Here is a 15,428-nt window from a genome sequence, read left to right as displayed (position 1 = left end):
AGAAGGTAGGTGAGATGATAGTCAAAATTCCATTTTTATATTTGATATTTGTTAATTGCCCAGCCTTCTGAGGAGGAGAGGGTAAGATGTTAGTGTGCTGAATTTTATGTTCAAAACCTTGAAGAAATGCCTTTCTGCTGTGGATTTAGTATATGTATCCTTAATTTGATACTGCAAGCAATAGTGTAAGATAGATCTAAATGGGCTCTGTCATTAATGTAGCTGCATTCATGCTCACATGCCCTGGATAGCAAGTTCTGCTGGCAAACAGGGGTGTGTGGCTTCTGGATCTTACCTGATAAATCCAGATAAAATGCACAATGTTCATGGGGATGTGTGGGCTCACCCGTATTCACCTGTGTGATGTAATGAGTTACATTGTGTAACAGTGCTCAGGCATTTAAATGGTATAAAGATACTGAAGTTATTACTATTCTGGAAAAAACAAGGAAATATTACCTGGATAACACAATTGTTAAGTTAGACTAGAGTAAAACCAATTGTTAGTTGTTTCAGTATGGATATTTTCCTTTGGTACTTGGCTTTTTATGCAGTTGTATGTAACAGACTCTTACAAAAATACAATATGCAGGTTTAGAATTTTGCTACCCTAATTTTCAATAGATTTTGGGAGTGGAGAAGAATCTTTAAGTTTCATGATTTTCTTCCTAGCTTCAAATATTTTCTGTAGTTTTAGAAATGTGTGTTGTTTATACTTGTAGTTTTGCAAATTAATCATGATAATTTTTTTCCCAAGAACTCAGGGACAGCTCAAGTGTTCAGTTTGGTCGCAGAACGCAGAAAGAAATTTCAGGAGATCATCAATCGGAACACCAGCGAGGCAAATCAGGTGGTTCGGCCCAAAACATCAATGAAATGGTCAGCACCTGGTGCAACTCCACAGTTAACCACAGCCATTCTAGAAGTCAAGGAAAGCATCCTGTCTTTGCTGATTAAATTGCATCACAAACTCTCAGGAAAACAAAACTCTTACTATCCCCCATGGCTGGATGATGTGGATGTTTTAATCCACCCAGAAATTCCGAGATACGCTCATGGAGATGGAATGACGGCAGTAGAAAGAATTTTACTGAAAGCTGCTGTACAGAGCAGATTGAATAAACGTATAATTGAAGAGATATGCAGGAAGGTGACGCCTCCTGTACCACCAAAAAAGATTAGTTCTGCAGAGAAGAAAACTTTGGATAAAGAAGAAAGGTAACCGTAATAATAAGATAAAGGAGCAGTTGAAGGACAGTGTGTGTTGTGCATCTATTGCTTGATCTTTAGGGTTTTGTATTAATTACATACTAAAATAATAAGTCTTAATTCTACAGTTCTCTTTATCTGATTTGATTATCCATGATTTACATGGGTAGTGAGGAAGAATCTGTACCTTGCTATTTTAAATCTTTAAATTAGAAAATTTAAATAATTCAAATAATTCTTTTATGTGATATACATGCTCACACTTTGTTTTATAAAACTCATACATACTAAGGTGTAGAATTAAGATTGTGTTAGCTTTTGTGGCTTAACCTGAAGGTAATTAGAGTTTTTATTTGTATTGTGTGTTCATTCACATGCACACATCACACCATGATTGTTTGGGGTTTTGTTTACTATTTATGGGCTTAATAATTCTACCTATTTTTTTGCTTCTCTGACCCATGTTGCCTGAAAACTCCTGTGCCAGATATCTGTTTAGGGCTGAATTTTGGGGTTTTTTTTAAAGTTTGGACAGTTTTGAGTTTATTTTGAGAGATGAGTCCTGAATGTCCCCAGAATACTGGCAGTATTGAAACTGAATGTAGAGACCCTGCTTCTTGTGGGCTTTCAGCAAATGTTTTGTTGGCCTGAGAGTCCTATGGAAGAGGAATCAGCTAGGGGATGGCAACTAGAGCTGATAGAGGTGAAAGATAGAAATAAAAGGGGTGGTGTTCAAACTGGGATGGAAGGAGAAACCTTGTGGTCAGTGTACCAGTGGAAAATAGAGAAGATGCTGGGACACGTGATCAGTTTATGTGGCAAGGCTCATGCTGGCAAGTGGGCATGTTATGAAGTTAGGAAGAACTGCGTTGTCAGGACAAAAATACTCAGAGAAGAGTAGTAAATGATAAAACACAGAATTTAGAGAAAATCTCAGCAGGGAAGAATGGGGTCTTGAGAGCTGGTAGGAAAAGAAGAATGTGGAATAGGAATGCAAATGTCTGGAGGGTATGAGAGACAGAGATTGACATTTGCGGGATGTCAGACTCAGCTGCAAAGAATTGGCTGGAGTGGGAAGAGAGTGACACTTGGCTGGTGCAAAAGGCTGGAACACGGGATTTGAAGGAAGTGGACAGTGCATAGTGTTAGAAGGTTAGAGTATACAAAGTAGGGAATTCAGATCAGAGTACTTACCACAGCAGTTGAAGTAGAGAGCACAGGCTGGAGTGGACAAGAAGACAATTGAGTACTTGTTCATCCAGTATTTTGAAGCGTTTCTGTAACCAGAATATGTAGTTACAGTTCTAGAAATTTGAGTAGAAAAGTGCAGTCCTCTGACTCAGTTGGTTTCTGGATTACTTTTATTTTTCTGCTATTTTATTTGTTTGAAAATACATTTTTCATTAAAATCTCTCTGATATGTCCAAGGCCTACACTGTAGTGGAAAATAACACATGAGAATATGGCAAATAGATTTAATATATTTGCATGCTACGTACTGTACAAAGGAAAATTATTTTTGTCTTACTAGTGTTTATTTAATAGTTTAATTTTCAACATTGCTTGTAATAGAGAGAAATAGTCAAGGTTTAGCATGTAAAATTGCTAATCAGAAAGAGCCAGAATGAATAGCTGCTTTAGATAAAACACAGATACATCTTGGGTACCTAATCATGAATATGGAACTCAGTAGTGCTAGATTTATGTACAAGGAAAGCAGGGGTATGGATGAAACAAGTAACTTTTCATGTAGTAAAGGGTAAGGTTAATCAGTTTCCTCTATAAAAAGATGTGATATTTTTAAGGATCTGTGGGAGGCCCAATAAATTTTCAGTCATGTTTAGGGGCTAAAGCAATGGTAAAAATGAATGTTTCCCATGTTTTGTTGTTCTGAGTGATTATTATATTCTTCTCAAATCTATAATGGTATTGGTCAACCCATGAAGTTTATTGAAGGACATTGTGATAACTGAAATTACTAAACCCATGGAGTGACAATGTTCATAAAGCCAGACTGCAATTTTTACTGTTTCAATTGTTTCAATTTTCCCCCCAATTCCAGTTTTGTGTCAGTGAAGACTGAGCAGACTGTGAACGTTAAGCAATCACCTTTTTTAGCTTCAACATATAATGGCATCACTCAGGCAATGGATTGTTGCCATAGAAACTGAAATACAGGACTAGAAACAAGCTTAGCTGCTTGCAGTATTTTTTCAATTGCAGTGTCATATTCCCATGGGCCATCATGGAAAATTACTGAGCTGTACTGAATCTGTCAGAGTTTGTTTATGTCTTTGTATTAAATGCATCTATTTACAGTCACTCTGCTTTTAGTTGAGGTGTTGAGAAATTTCCAGGGAGAAATAAATAAAATCAAGTCTAATGAATGCTCTGGTCTGATCCTCAGAATAATGAATCTTAGTGATGTAAATAGAAGTTATTTTGAGAAATGGTGACTATAAAATGTAGCAGACAAAGGACAGAGATATTTGGGTCTTTCAGGTGCCTTTAAGAAAACAAATTAGAAGCTTTGACTGACAGTCACCTCAGGATGACAGGTTGCCCTATATGAGCTGCTTTGGGCCTGTGCATGCCAGCTCCTGTGCCAGGACACTGATAATCACAGAGTGCTTGAGACTTCAGAGGACTTACCCATCCCACGTGATGTTTTTAAACCCCATGTTAGTTATCTGGATCATCTCTGATGCACAGAATTTGTAGTTATGATAGAAATTCTGTAGCTGCACTGGGGAGGTGCCGTGTAAACCCCCTCAGCTGAGGACATTTTCTGTGTAGTGAGCAGCTGTGGTACAGGGCTTTTGTTTGGTTTTCTCACTTCCATTCTCCCATTTCCTCTATTTATAAACTCATGTCAAAGAAAGGAAAATTAATGTCTATTTTCTTTATCATTTTACGCCCATCAATATTCCTCTACCCACTGCAGTATATATTTATATAGGGAGTTATAAAACTGATCATGCAGCCTTGTACAGGTCACTGAAACAGTTTAAATGGAAGGATAGACAAGAGTAAGTCTCTGGTGTTTTCCATTTATAAATCCAGAGCTGTGACAAACAATGGGGAAAAGTTAGTGAAGTCAGCTTGGCCTCAGGGAGATAAGGGCTTTAATCTGGATGCAATCTCACGGTTCTTTAAATCCCAGAATAAAAGCCAGTATTTTGGGTGGAAGTGGGGGAGAAGGAACCACTGTGAGGAGGCTTAGCTGGAAAATAAATTATTCATAATTTTTTCCCGTGCCATCAAGCTTGATATCAAGCAGGAGTGAAGTAGGCTTTTACTATTATTGTTATTAACTTTTAGAAGTTGATTTCTCATTGAAGTACTCATTTTTGTACAAATGACATTGCTCTCTGGTTTTCTTCTCATGTGTAACAGATAAAAAAAGTTCCGAGATTAAGATACTGAGTTCTTTTTCTTCTGATGTTATGGCCTAATCTGTTAAAATATCCTGTGGTGATCACCTTTGAAGAGTGTTTTAGGACAGGATTTTATTCTGTCTTTTCAGGCTCAAAAGAAAGTAACATTAATTTCTTTAAAAACTCTGCTTTAGAAAAGCAAAAGACTCCTTTTTTAGGCTTGATAATTATTCCTTTATATCAAACTTAATTTGGAATGATACTGTTTAAGGAGGTAATTGTAATCAGCTTGACATTTCAAGGGTTTTTTTGCTCCATTATGTAAGTTTATTTTTTATTTTTCCCCCTTCTTTCACGTAGACGACAGAAGGCTAGAGAAAGGCAACAGAAACTGTTGGCCGAATTTGCCTCGAGGCAGAAAAGCTTCATGGAAACTGCCATGGATGTTGGTAAGTTTTTGTGTGGTTGTCTGCTTGTTTTTATTTCTTTTCCCACATGTTAATATTAAGGTTTCTACTCAGTTTAAAAAACAAAGATGCACACAAAAAAACCCCAACCATCTAACCAAACAGGAAACTCTCCCATCAGATTCTACTTTTGTATCCACTTGTTAACTTTACACTTCTTAGGGAGCTTAACTTTGTTTGTAGGACAGATATTACTGAATACGTAATTGCTAAAGAATAGATTAAATCTGTAGGACATAAATTTATTCCTAGTTTTTGTTAATATACAGTACATGAAATTATTAAATGTGTGATATGTTTTAAAGTATTTACCTTTACTATAAAATTGTCCCCAAATTAGCTTGTCTTTTTAAGATTGTATTTTTCTTTAATCTCTAGTAATAAAATTTAAGATTATTTCTCCATAGAGCCTCAAAGATTCATATGGTGAAAATTTTAGCTTTTAAATGTGTCTATAGATCTAAGGAAAACATAATTTTCAGATCACCTCAGTTGCTATAAGTGATAACATATTCTATTTCAAATACTGTCTTTACACACAATCAGGCCTTGTTTTTCTTGAGGGTGAGTTCTCTCAGATTCTCCTGTATAGAAGTGCTTAATCCTGATTAGTTTCTTTTCAGGTGAGGAATGGAAGATATTTTTGTCATTTGGGTCACTTCATAGAAAATGATCATTTCTGAAAGATAAGAAAAAGCTGGAATCTTCCCCCACCTTCCATCAAGTATCATCTACTGTGAAGTTTTGATTTGAGTTGAAGCATTGGTTAGAAATACTTTGACAAATTTATTTGCTGAAAACTTCTGTCTTTTGAAATTGTTAAATTCCCTATAGTTCATAGGTTGCTGAGAAGATTTATTCATTTACATTTATAAAGGTTTTGGTACCTTAGTGATCTTGAGTGGGGCTCTGAGCAACCTGCTCTAGTGGAAGATGTCCCTGCCCATGGGAGAAGGGTTGGAACTTTATGATCTTTAAGATCCTGTCCAACAAGACTTGCTAAGATTCCATGAAATTAATCACTCTATATATGATGTTGTTTGGAGGGTGCGCAATACTCTAATTTTCATCTGTGAACTTTCTATTGCAAATCAACCTCACTAAAAGGCAGCTATTTGTTGAAGTAAGGAAGAAGGCAAGAAGAACCTTGCAGTTCTCCTTATTAAAATTCAAGATTTTATATGGTCATGGCTAATTGAAAGTAACTGGGAAACCTCTATTCTTCAGTGACTTATATTTTGAATTTTTCGTATTGCAACTTTGAAATTGATGGGGTTTCTATATGAAATCAGATATATGTCTAGATATATATATATATATATATGCATGTAGATGTACCTGTCAATAGGTATATAGCTATATTTGCATATATACATAAATGTGCAAAAATACTTCCATGTGTAGATTTTATAAGCTATTTTAAGATAACTGCTTTTGTGGATGAATTATGGTAGCTAAATCAGTAAATTACACAGCATTTATTTTTGTGAAGGACTGTGAATACCTAGCTTTTAGTTAATTCACATTAAATTCTCAGGTAGGCAGACCTGGGCCTTTATTTTTATGATTGTGCATTAAAAAGTTCTTGGGCATGCAAGATTTAAATCACTTGCTTCTTAGTATTTAAAGAACTAGTAACTTCAGATGCCTCAATGTAAAATGCAGTGTTTATTGTCAGTTACACCAGATCATGCACAGCACTAGATAGAATCAACTTAATGAACTACATTTTCATAAAGTTAATTCTTCATAAAGACATTTGGCACCAACTTAATAGAATTCCAGGCATTGTGTTAACTAATAATTACTTTGCCTTTTCACTAACTGTTCTCAGTGTCTTCTATGTTGTCATTCCATCTTCTGGCTTAATTATGAAAATACACTGAAGTACTGCTATAGTCCAGTACTAGCTTTTATGTTCTGACTGGCATTAAAATAGCTCTCAGAAAGTAGGTTCATATACCATTAGAGTGCATAGGATTTGTTTAAAAATCTAGCCTAATTTTTGCCAGGAATATTTTTTTCAGTTTGTTGAATCTAAGTGGTTTGTCTAGCTGTGAATTCAATCTCTATATGATACAGAAAATTACTGAAAATGTTGCAGAAATTATTGTTACTCTAATTTTAAAGCACAAAACACAGTAAGAATTTTGAAACTAGTCTTTCTTGAGTGATTCAAATTAAAGCTACTCTTATGTAATTCATAGGTTTACCCTGAATCATAGCATAACAGTGCTGAAATAGCTGCTTGAAAGTAGAAAAAATCCTTTTGTACTAAGATCAGTAGGAATTCACTCCCCTCTCACACAAAGTCTGTTAGCTGTTACTTATAGATTGAAGCCCAGCAGTAGGTTTATTTCTTAATTTTGTTCATTTGTTGTAACAGTGATACTGCCAGAAATGCAGGGATGGTGAGGCCTCAGCTCCCTTGTTTTGTGGCTGTTTCAGTTGGTGTCATTGGGGCAAATTTATATTATTATCACTGGTAAAATGTGAGAACTGTTGTAATTGGTTTGGGGTCTAGCACTTAAAAACTACATACCATTCTATTGACAATGCAGAAGATTGGAAATACTCAGAAAATAAATGTGCCTAGGAAGAGATAGGAATAATGGAGAATAGCCAAAGCTTAAAGGTTATTGTATTATAAACCCATATAATTCTTAGTTTCTAAAGTGTTTAATAAAGTGCACAGAGGCACTGTTAATCCCCTGAGGTATTTCTCTTTGATTGTTGGGATGCTGCAATGAAACATGGATTAAAAGGAAGTTACCTAATTACATGTTAATTATTCAATATTAAATGTGTCTCATTTTACTAGCAGAATTTATTTGTTTGAATTGACATACACAAATTCATCTGAGATTGTGAAAATAAAGGTTGGCATTTTCTTTCACATAGCTACTGTAGAAAAAAATTCCAATTATGTAGCACTTTCCATTTGTGCCCCCTGTTACTTTCTATTTATATTCTGTGACATCTGCAGAACTGCATTGCCATTCAAGCTTGCCTGGAAGTAATTAGGTGAAATTTAGAAACAGTTATGTTAATGAACTAGGCTAGAACAGCATCCACTGTGCTGTTTTTAGCTGTTTGACTGCAGGATAAACAAAAAATGGAGAAAAATAAACAAGAAAACTGTTTTAAGAACAGCAGATAGAGCTCTTAATGTGTCTGAGGGACAGTCCAGAGAGTCAAAAATGGAATGTTGGTTTCAGCTCCCGAGGTCTTCCTGCTCCTGGTTACAGCTCCTCTGAGCTGCTCACAACACTGCCCCAGGGTGAGACCATGGCTTATCTTGTGATGTGGAACTCTGTGCAAGACATCTTTGAAACTTCATAAGCTTCAGAAGGGACTTGATAAGAACAAAATTAAACCACTCGGTTCTAGGTTAATGGTAGCCTTTAACAAATCACAGTTATATTTGTGAAGCTCTGTCTGAATTTTATAAAAACGAAATATGATCTGTTCCAGGCAAGCTGCTGAACTACTTATCATACTGAAAATTGGTAAATTGGTTAAGTTTTTAATTATAAGGCTAAGATTAATTTCTTCAATAGTTTCACGTCTCTGTAGTGGCCAGTGTGATTTTTAAACTTTTTAAATACATCCTGATAAGTAGACAGGTAATCTTTTATATCTTTCTTACAATGTGTGTCTTAGCAGGATGCCATTTTGTCCTTCATGAAACATTCCTTAGTTAGACTTAAAAAGAAGCCCAGAGTCTTAATGCAAGGTGACATATATTTCCTGACACTCAATCTTCTGAACCCAGATAGAAAAATAAATTAGGTACTGATCTCTTGAGAATGTATATGCTGGGTCAGGGCAAAGAATATTAGCATACTAATGGTTGCTTTGATACCAAGGGGCCTCTTTGACACAATGTGTGCAGCAGGACAAATGTTGACTACAGTCAGTGGAGATTGTGCACTGTGTTTACAAAGCCCTTTTGGTTTGGGGGCTTTGCTGGGTAGAGGAAATAACAGAATGTATCATTAGCTCTGGAGAGTAGAAATGAAATTAAGTTCAGGTAGCAATGCATTCTGCAGTACATCAGTGTGCTAGTTTTGAGCAGATTGATCAGTATTTTTTTAGGAGGTAGGAAGTGCTAGGTTTTTGTAACTTTGTATTTCTGCTACTATCGGTACAAAACTAAACAAAGAGCTAAATAATTAACTTTTAAAAAACTCTTGAGAGCTGCAAGGTTTGGCTTTTCTCTGGATTTCTGTCACAGTTTAAATTTGTCCATCCTCATTCAGTGTTTTAAGGTTCATATTTATTCAGATTTTTGAAATAATTCTCAAGGACAAAGAAAAGTTCTAGAACCCACTGAAAGGAGATTAGGTATACTGCAACATAAGACAAATCTCATGACAGAAACTTGGTGAACTGAAAGCAGCACCATGTGTCTCACCTTGTATTTTTCACTGGCTCCTTCTTTACACACTGCCATCGTTAGGACAAGTCTGTGAAACCAATTAGGTTAAATCCTTGGAACTAGTTTAAGTGGGTAATTGAGGTTTATCAGAGTCCATTCAAAAGAAATGAGGGGTTTTGTTTGGTTACAGTTTTTCTGGTATGCCTACTTATTTGAGATTTCAATTTCTTGCCAATATCCCTTTGTTTTCTTTTACTAGCTCAGGTGCAAATTACTTTATTAGGAAGTCTTCCTTGGTGCTAGTAGCTTACTTTCCTTGAAAATTTATTGTTTGCCAGAATAGCCTAGCTACATCCACATCTAAGTAGTTGTGAAGGAAGCATGGACTTAATCATTGAGCTCTAAAATTAAATTAGCCTGATTTTTATGTGCCTGTTCCCCATAGGCAATAAAAATATAAATTGCATATATTGAACTGATTTTAAACACCTTTTAAATCCTAAGTTCTGGGGTTTTTTTTCCTTCAAGTTAAAACATAGGCAATTTGTGATGAATTAATAGTATTTTGTAAATTAAATATTGACAGATTTTGATGACTTACATTGAATTGCTCTAAATTACATTGATACATTGTATTCTCTTTCTACACTCCTGGAAAATATTGAATGGTTGCATATTTTTTGTTCTATTGACAATATTTTAGAAAAGGAGGAAAAGCAAACTGAAACTCTAGTCCTTGTCATTTCTTGTCATTTGATACAAAGGTGTACATGATCATGCATTACACAATTATGAGGTGATGTTAAATATAAAGAATTGCATTTAGTGTTTACTTCCTCCCTACTCTGCTACCATTTCCTTCTAAGTTTCCTGGATGTTTTAGACATTTGCAGTTGATGCATTGTGCTTTTTATTTCATTGTACATGTGGCTGCCACTAGATGGTGATAGACATGTGTACAATATTAACAACTGCACATCAGTGAAGATCAGGGCTCATTTCCATATGACCCTCAATAATTGACTAGGAAATCAGTACTTACTAGAACAGTGTAATTTTGATTCAGCCCTGTGAGCAAGAGCATTGCATGGAGCTTTTTATAGCAAAGAAATATTCTGCCTGGCACCCAACATGCCTCTCCTTATGGCAGCAGTCTCCTGTGCCAAATTTGTAGTAGACTTTCAGAAGACAGCAGTTCTCCTAAAAACAATTCTGCATGAGGACTGTTGCTGTACTCAAGGTTTTTGGATTCTCTATTCAGTACCTCAGCCTACTTAATTAGAGGGATAAAGGGTATGGTTGAAGTTGGAAGTGTTTTCCTTTAGAAAAATTTTGTTCTAGGAAAGACGCAAAGAACCCCCATGTTCTAGGTCAAGAGGCTGACTGTATGGGTTTCTGAGCAGCCACGAGTGGATCGTTTAGTCCTGAGGTGTTTTTCTTTCAAATCAATAAAGAATTCTTCACTGTGATTGTAACATAACCTAAAATGGCTTGCCCTGAAATCAGCACCACCAACTGCCACGTGATGGAAGCTGTGTGAAGTGCAGTGGATTTGATACTTCTGAGCTGGGCATTAGCCTTGAACATTTCTGTGCACCTAGGAAGGAGCAAGGTGGAACATGAAGAAAACATGGTCATTTTTCCTTAAAGTGGTTGTTTCAGTCAGCTAAATCTGGTTTTACTAGAGTGTCATATTGTTGCCCTTCATCTCTCTATGTTCAAGATTTTCAGTATATCTAATGAGATAGAAATCAGATCTCTGTTTTATAGAAGTTTTTAAGAGATCAACTTTTATACTAAACTCAAATGAAACATTTAATTCCACAGGGAGTAATTTTGCCTATTGAAAAAACATACATTCATCTTGTAGCTGTCTTTCTTGGAAGCAGAAATGTTCATTTCAAGCAACTGACAGTATTTTAGTTGTAGATAAACTATAGAAATTATTTTGTAGTTTTTTCGTCACTACCTCAATGCAGATGGACTGTGCATCCTCAGATGGAAATCCTCAATTAGATTGCTTTACTTCTGTTTAATATAAATTCTCTTATTTGTTTTTAGAATCACCAGATGCTGACATTGCCATGGAGGTAGCAACATCTGAACAGCATGTTTCTGAAGCAATATATGACTGTGTTATTTGTGGACAAAGCGGCCCTTCTACTGAAGACAGACCTACAGGGCTAGTTGTACTATTACAGGCATCCTCAGGTATGAATGTGTGGCTTGTAGGAAAAGCAGTGTTTCTTTAGCTTTTAGCATGTGTGCATAAATCCTGTTGTGTCTCGTGAAGTCTGAAAGCACAGGGTTTCCTATGTTTTTTGTGGATGGTCCTCTATGAAACACATAAGGAGCTTTTTAAAAGTTTGGAGAAAGAACAAATAGTTTAATTCTCTCCTACTTTCTATTAGCTTTTGCAAATGCAGCTGTGCATTACAGGAAGGCAAAGACAATTAAACAGCCATCAGTGTATCTGCATGTGAATACAAATGTTAGTGGGTATAGGTGTTTGTGTATATATATATGTATGTGTATATATATATAAAATGCACAAGTGCAAAAGATCAACTCTCAGTATTGACATTCTTTAGCAAGTTTTTACTTTTTACCATCAACAAAGCATATTATAGTTACAAACCAGAATTGCCTGATTGTTTGTTACCCATGGCATCGTGTGTTGGTGCTTCTCTTCTGGCAGTGTTGGGGCAGTGCCGCAACAGCAGCGAGCCCAGGAGACTCCCCACCACGGAAGAGGAGCAGATCTATCCCTGGGACACGTGTGCGGCGCTGCACGACGTGAGGCTGACAACGCTGCAGCGATACTTCAAAGATGTAAGCATCTCATGTGAGCTAGACTAGCACTTAAAGAAAAATTTGTTTGTAAAAAGTGAAATGAAATTGCAACTTAGAGTTCTCCTAGTTTCATTTCTACATTTAGTGAATGCTTTTTCATGTTGCAGTCATTCTGAAGTGTTTGCATTTGATAGGGTTTTTATTTTTAAATAGTTTCTGGCTTTCTCCCATTATATTTTTGGCAATAGGCATCTAGTATATCTACAGGCTACACAGTCATTAAACATCCACACAAATACTCTCTAGAAGGTGTTTCACAATCCAGTGTGACCACACAATTGAAATTTGGGTTCACTGTCTAAGCAAACACCAGTTCTCTTGTAGCCATTCAGAAAACCCAGTCAAGGAATTACTCTTAATCAGGTAAAAGTATTTTGGAAGTGCAAAGTGGAAAGAGTTGTTTTAATCTGTAACAGATTTCTGAGCCACTACAGAGAAGGGGAGTATGAGTAGATGGGAAGAAGAAACCAATAGAATGCATCCTCTTCTACTGAATACTCAGCTCTGCAGAACATGAGAAGTTCAATTTTACATTAATTGATAGTAAATGTCTGCTTTACAGTTCTGTTAGCTGTTCTGAACAGTTCTACACTACTTCACAAAGCCAAGTGACAGCTTTTCACGTTTAATTTTGAGAACCAATTTTTGTTGCTTAGCAGGAGATATTCAGTTGTAGACCTTTGTGGAAGGGCTGCCTGTCACTTCCCTTGCTAGTGCCCAAAACAGCTATGTAGGATAATACACAACTGTTCTGAGAAATCATTTTTGGGGAAAATAATACGGAACCTGTGATGCTAAATTAGCTTCTATAGACTAGACCTAGGTGAGATGCCAGCTTTTCAGTGTATCTAACTAAATAATGAGCCTTTAGAAGCTTAAAGATTGTCTTTAAAGTGGGAAAACTGGCAATTTTTATTCTAACATATTTGCTAGCTTTTTCATAATGACATCCACCGATAATTAAGATTTGCCGGCAGAGAAAGTCTTTCTTATTTTATAGCCTGAGAGGCTTACAGCACTTTATGAATTACAGGTGGAGGCATGGTAAACAGGAGCATGTCCCATAGCTAAAATTTGTGATTTTGTTTTGATTTCCTGCTCATATGCAGGGGAAAAAAAAAGGTACTAGGACACACATAGAAAATGGAAGTATCAGAGTTGTTCATGGTACTCTGATTTTACATCATACATTAAGACTCTTTTAGGGTTGGTCCACACTAAAAATTATTTTCCAGTTCTGGCGGCCATAAATCTTTGTGCTTTAAATGTATAACCAGAATGTACACTTCAGTCTGTGTATGAAATTTTTGAGAAATGGAAATTTAATACTTAGACTGACTATAGTTGGATATTCTGCGAGAGAATTTTCTAGAATTCTTTATAAATTTGCCAGAGGTGATTTGTTTCTTCAGGTCATTGTTTTCTGAAAAAAAATACCAGTGTGGTAACTTTTTTGGACTTGTGGGCTGTAAGTGCAGTCTTCCAATAAGGCCAATGTTTTCAAGACAAACTTACTATACAACTGAGTTCTCAAAACAAGTATTTGTTCTCTTTCCCAGTTATGATGAGTTATATATGATGCTGTTCAGCAACTCATTAAAACCCCCAAATGTTTACAATGAATTTTAATAACAGATTGTGGTTTAATTATATAACTATGGTATTGTTATTTTGGTTATCTACTTAACTGAATGAAATGTGTTGGAACAGTATATTGCCCTTGTAAATGGGATCACTTCTGCTATTGGAACAGCTGTTGGAGTTAGAGCCACCTTCATGCAGTAATACAAGAGATTCCTTAAAGAAGTTATCATCTTGAGTGACAAGAACTGCAGAGGTTTAACTATTGCAAAGAATAGCATAATAGCTGCTGTGTCAGTCAGCATAAATAAACACTTTTTATAAATTTTTTTTTGTTTATTTCCTCAGGATATCTTTCATTAGGTGGCATGCAAATAGAAATCTGTCTGTCTTGTAAATCTTGAAGTTTTAGTGAATACTTTTATGGCTTTATATATAATAATTGCTTATTCTTACTGTTGTTGCTTTGATTTAGAGTTCCTGCCTACAAGCAGTGTCAATAGGCTGGGAAGGAGGTGTTTATGTACAAACTTGTGGTCACACTTTACACATAGATTGTCACAAATCTTACATGGAATCCTTACGGGTAAGTAAAACTGAGGGTCATAGCTGTTTATTTAGATCTGAACTGCTTTTACTGAAATCAGTTGGATTTATGCTGTTCAGATCAGATCAATCCGATGTTTTGTATGCCTGTACAAAATAGTTTAATATGTTTTGAGAACTTAATAACTTAATCTCTTATTGCATCTAGACATTATTAACAAAAGTACTTTGTTTTCTGTTATTCTGATATATCAAAAAAAATCTTGTGCAAAATTAACCAGCACAAAAAAATAAAGACTAAGTGATGATTTATTGTTTCATATGAACCACCATTTTTGTTCAAGACTACTTTACAGGATGTTTCTTCAGATTTTGTGGGTCTTTTGGTGGGGTTTTGTTTGTTTGGGGGAGGGGGATGGTTGGTAGATGTGAGGGTGTTTGTGGCTTTTGTTAGTTTGTTTTTCTGGTTTAGGATTTTTTGGTGATTTTTGTTGATTTCTTTTCATTTTGAGAAAAACTGTGAGCAATTCCTTGTATTTTTAGTATCAGCATTGCTCCTACTGTGTGAACCTTTACCTCTAAAGAAACTAGGTGTGCAACCCTTCTTGGATCCCATGATGAATTCTTTTCTGTATTCATTTAAATTTGCTTGCAGCAGTAATTGTATCATCAAGATAAATAAAAAATGATATAAAAAATCACATAAAGTAATATAGCAGCAAAATCTGGACTTTCATGGTATAGTTTCACTTTACAGAATTTTTGAAAAGTGATTTTTTGCATCATATAAATTTTAAAGCAATTTTTCTGGTGGATTTTCTATTAAACTTGAAACAAACTGTTACTCCATGTAATTGTATTCTTGAAGATTCTAGATTATTTAAGTGAACTTCTTATCCTAGCATGTTTTACTAGTACGTAGATGAGTGCATAATAAATTCGACTATTTACTACCATTTTTAGGACTGAAATAATTTATATAGACCTTTATTGAGCTGGATAAAACATTTATTT

At 35.5% G+C, this 15,428-nt stretch overlaps 1 protein-coding gene across 6 annotated transcripts in view; it reads left to right on the top strand.

Annotated features, from left to right (window-relative positions):
• The window catches only part of UBR3 (ubiquitin protein ligase E3 component n-recognin 3), a 104,374-nt gene that overhangs the window by 47,895 nt on the left and 41,051 nt on the right, over positions 1-15,428 (top strand). For all 6 annotated transcript variants that reach the window (XM_039703355.1, XM_039703283.1, XM_039703198.1 and 3 more), the window contains 5 exons: positions 758-1,218; positions 4,947-5,035; positions 11,496-11,645; positions 12,133-12,266; positions 14,344-14,454. In XM_039703355.1, the coding sequence (XP_039559289.1) occupies positions 758-1,218; positions 4,947-5,035; positions 11,496-11,645; positions 12,133-12,266; positions 14,344-14,454 (945 nt within the window). The remainder of the gene's footprint in view (positions 1-757; positions 1,219-4,946; positions 5,036-11,495; positions 11,646-12,132; positions 12,267-14,343; positions 14,455-15,428) is intronic.

Source organism: Passer montanus, unplaced genomic scaffold (genome assembly GCF_014805655.1).
Source record: "Passer montanus isolate IOZ18808 unplaced genomic scaffold, ASM1480565v1 scaffold1, whole genome shotgun sequence".
NCBI classification, from domain to species: Eukaryota; Metazoa; Chordata; class Aves; order Passeriformes; family Passeridae; genus Passer; species Passer montanus.
The sequence above is the reverse complement of the archived record's forward strand: the minus strand, read 5'-3'. Positions and strand labels throughout refer to the sequence as shown.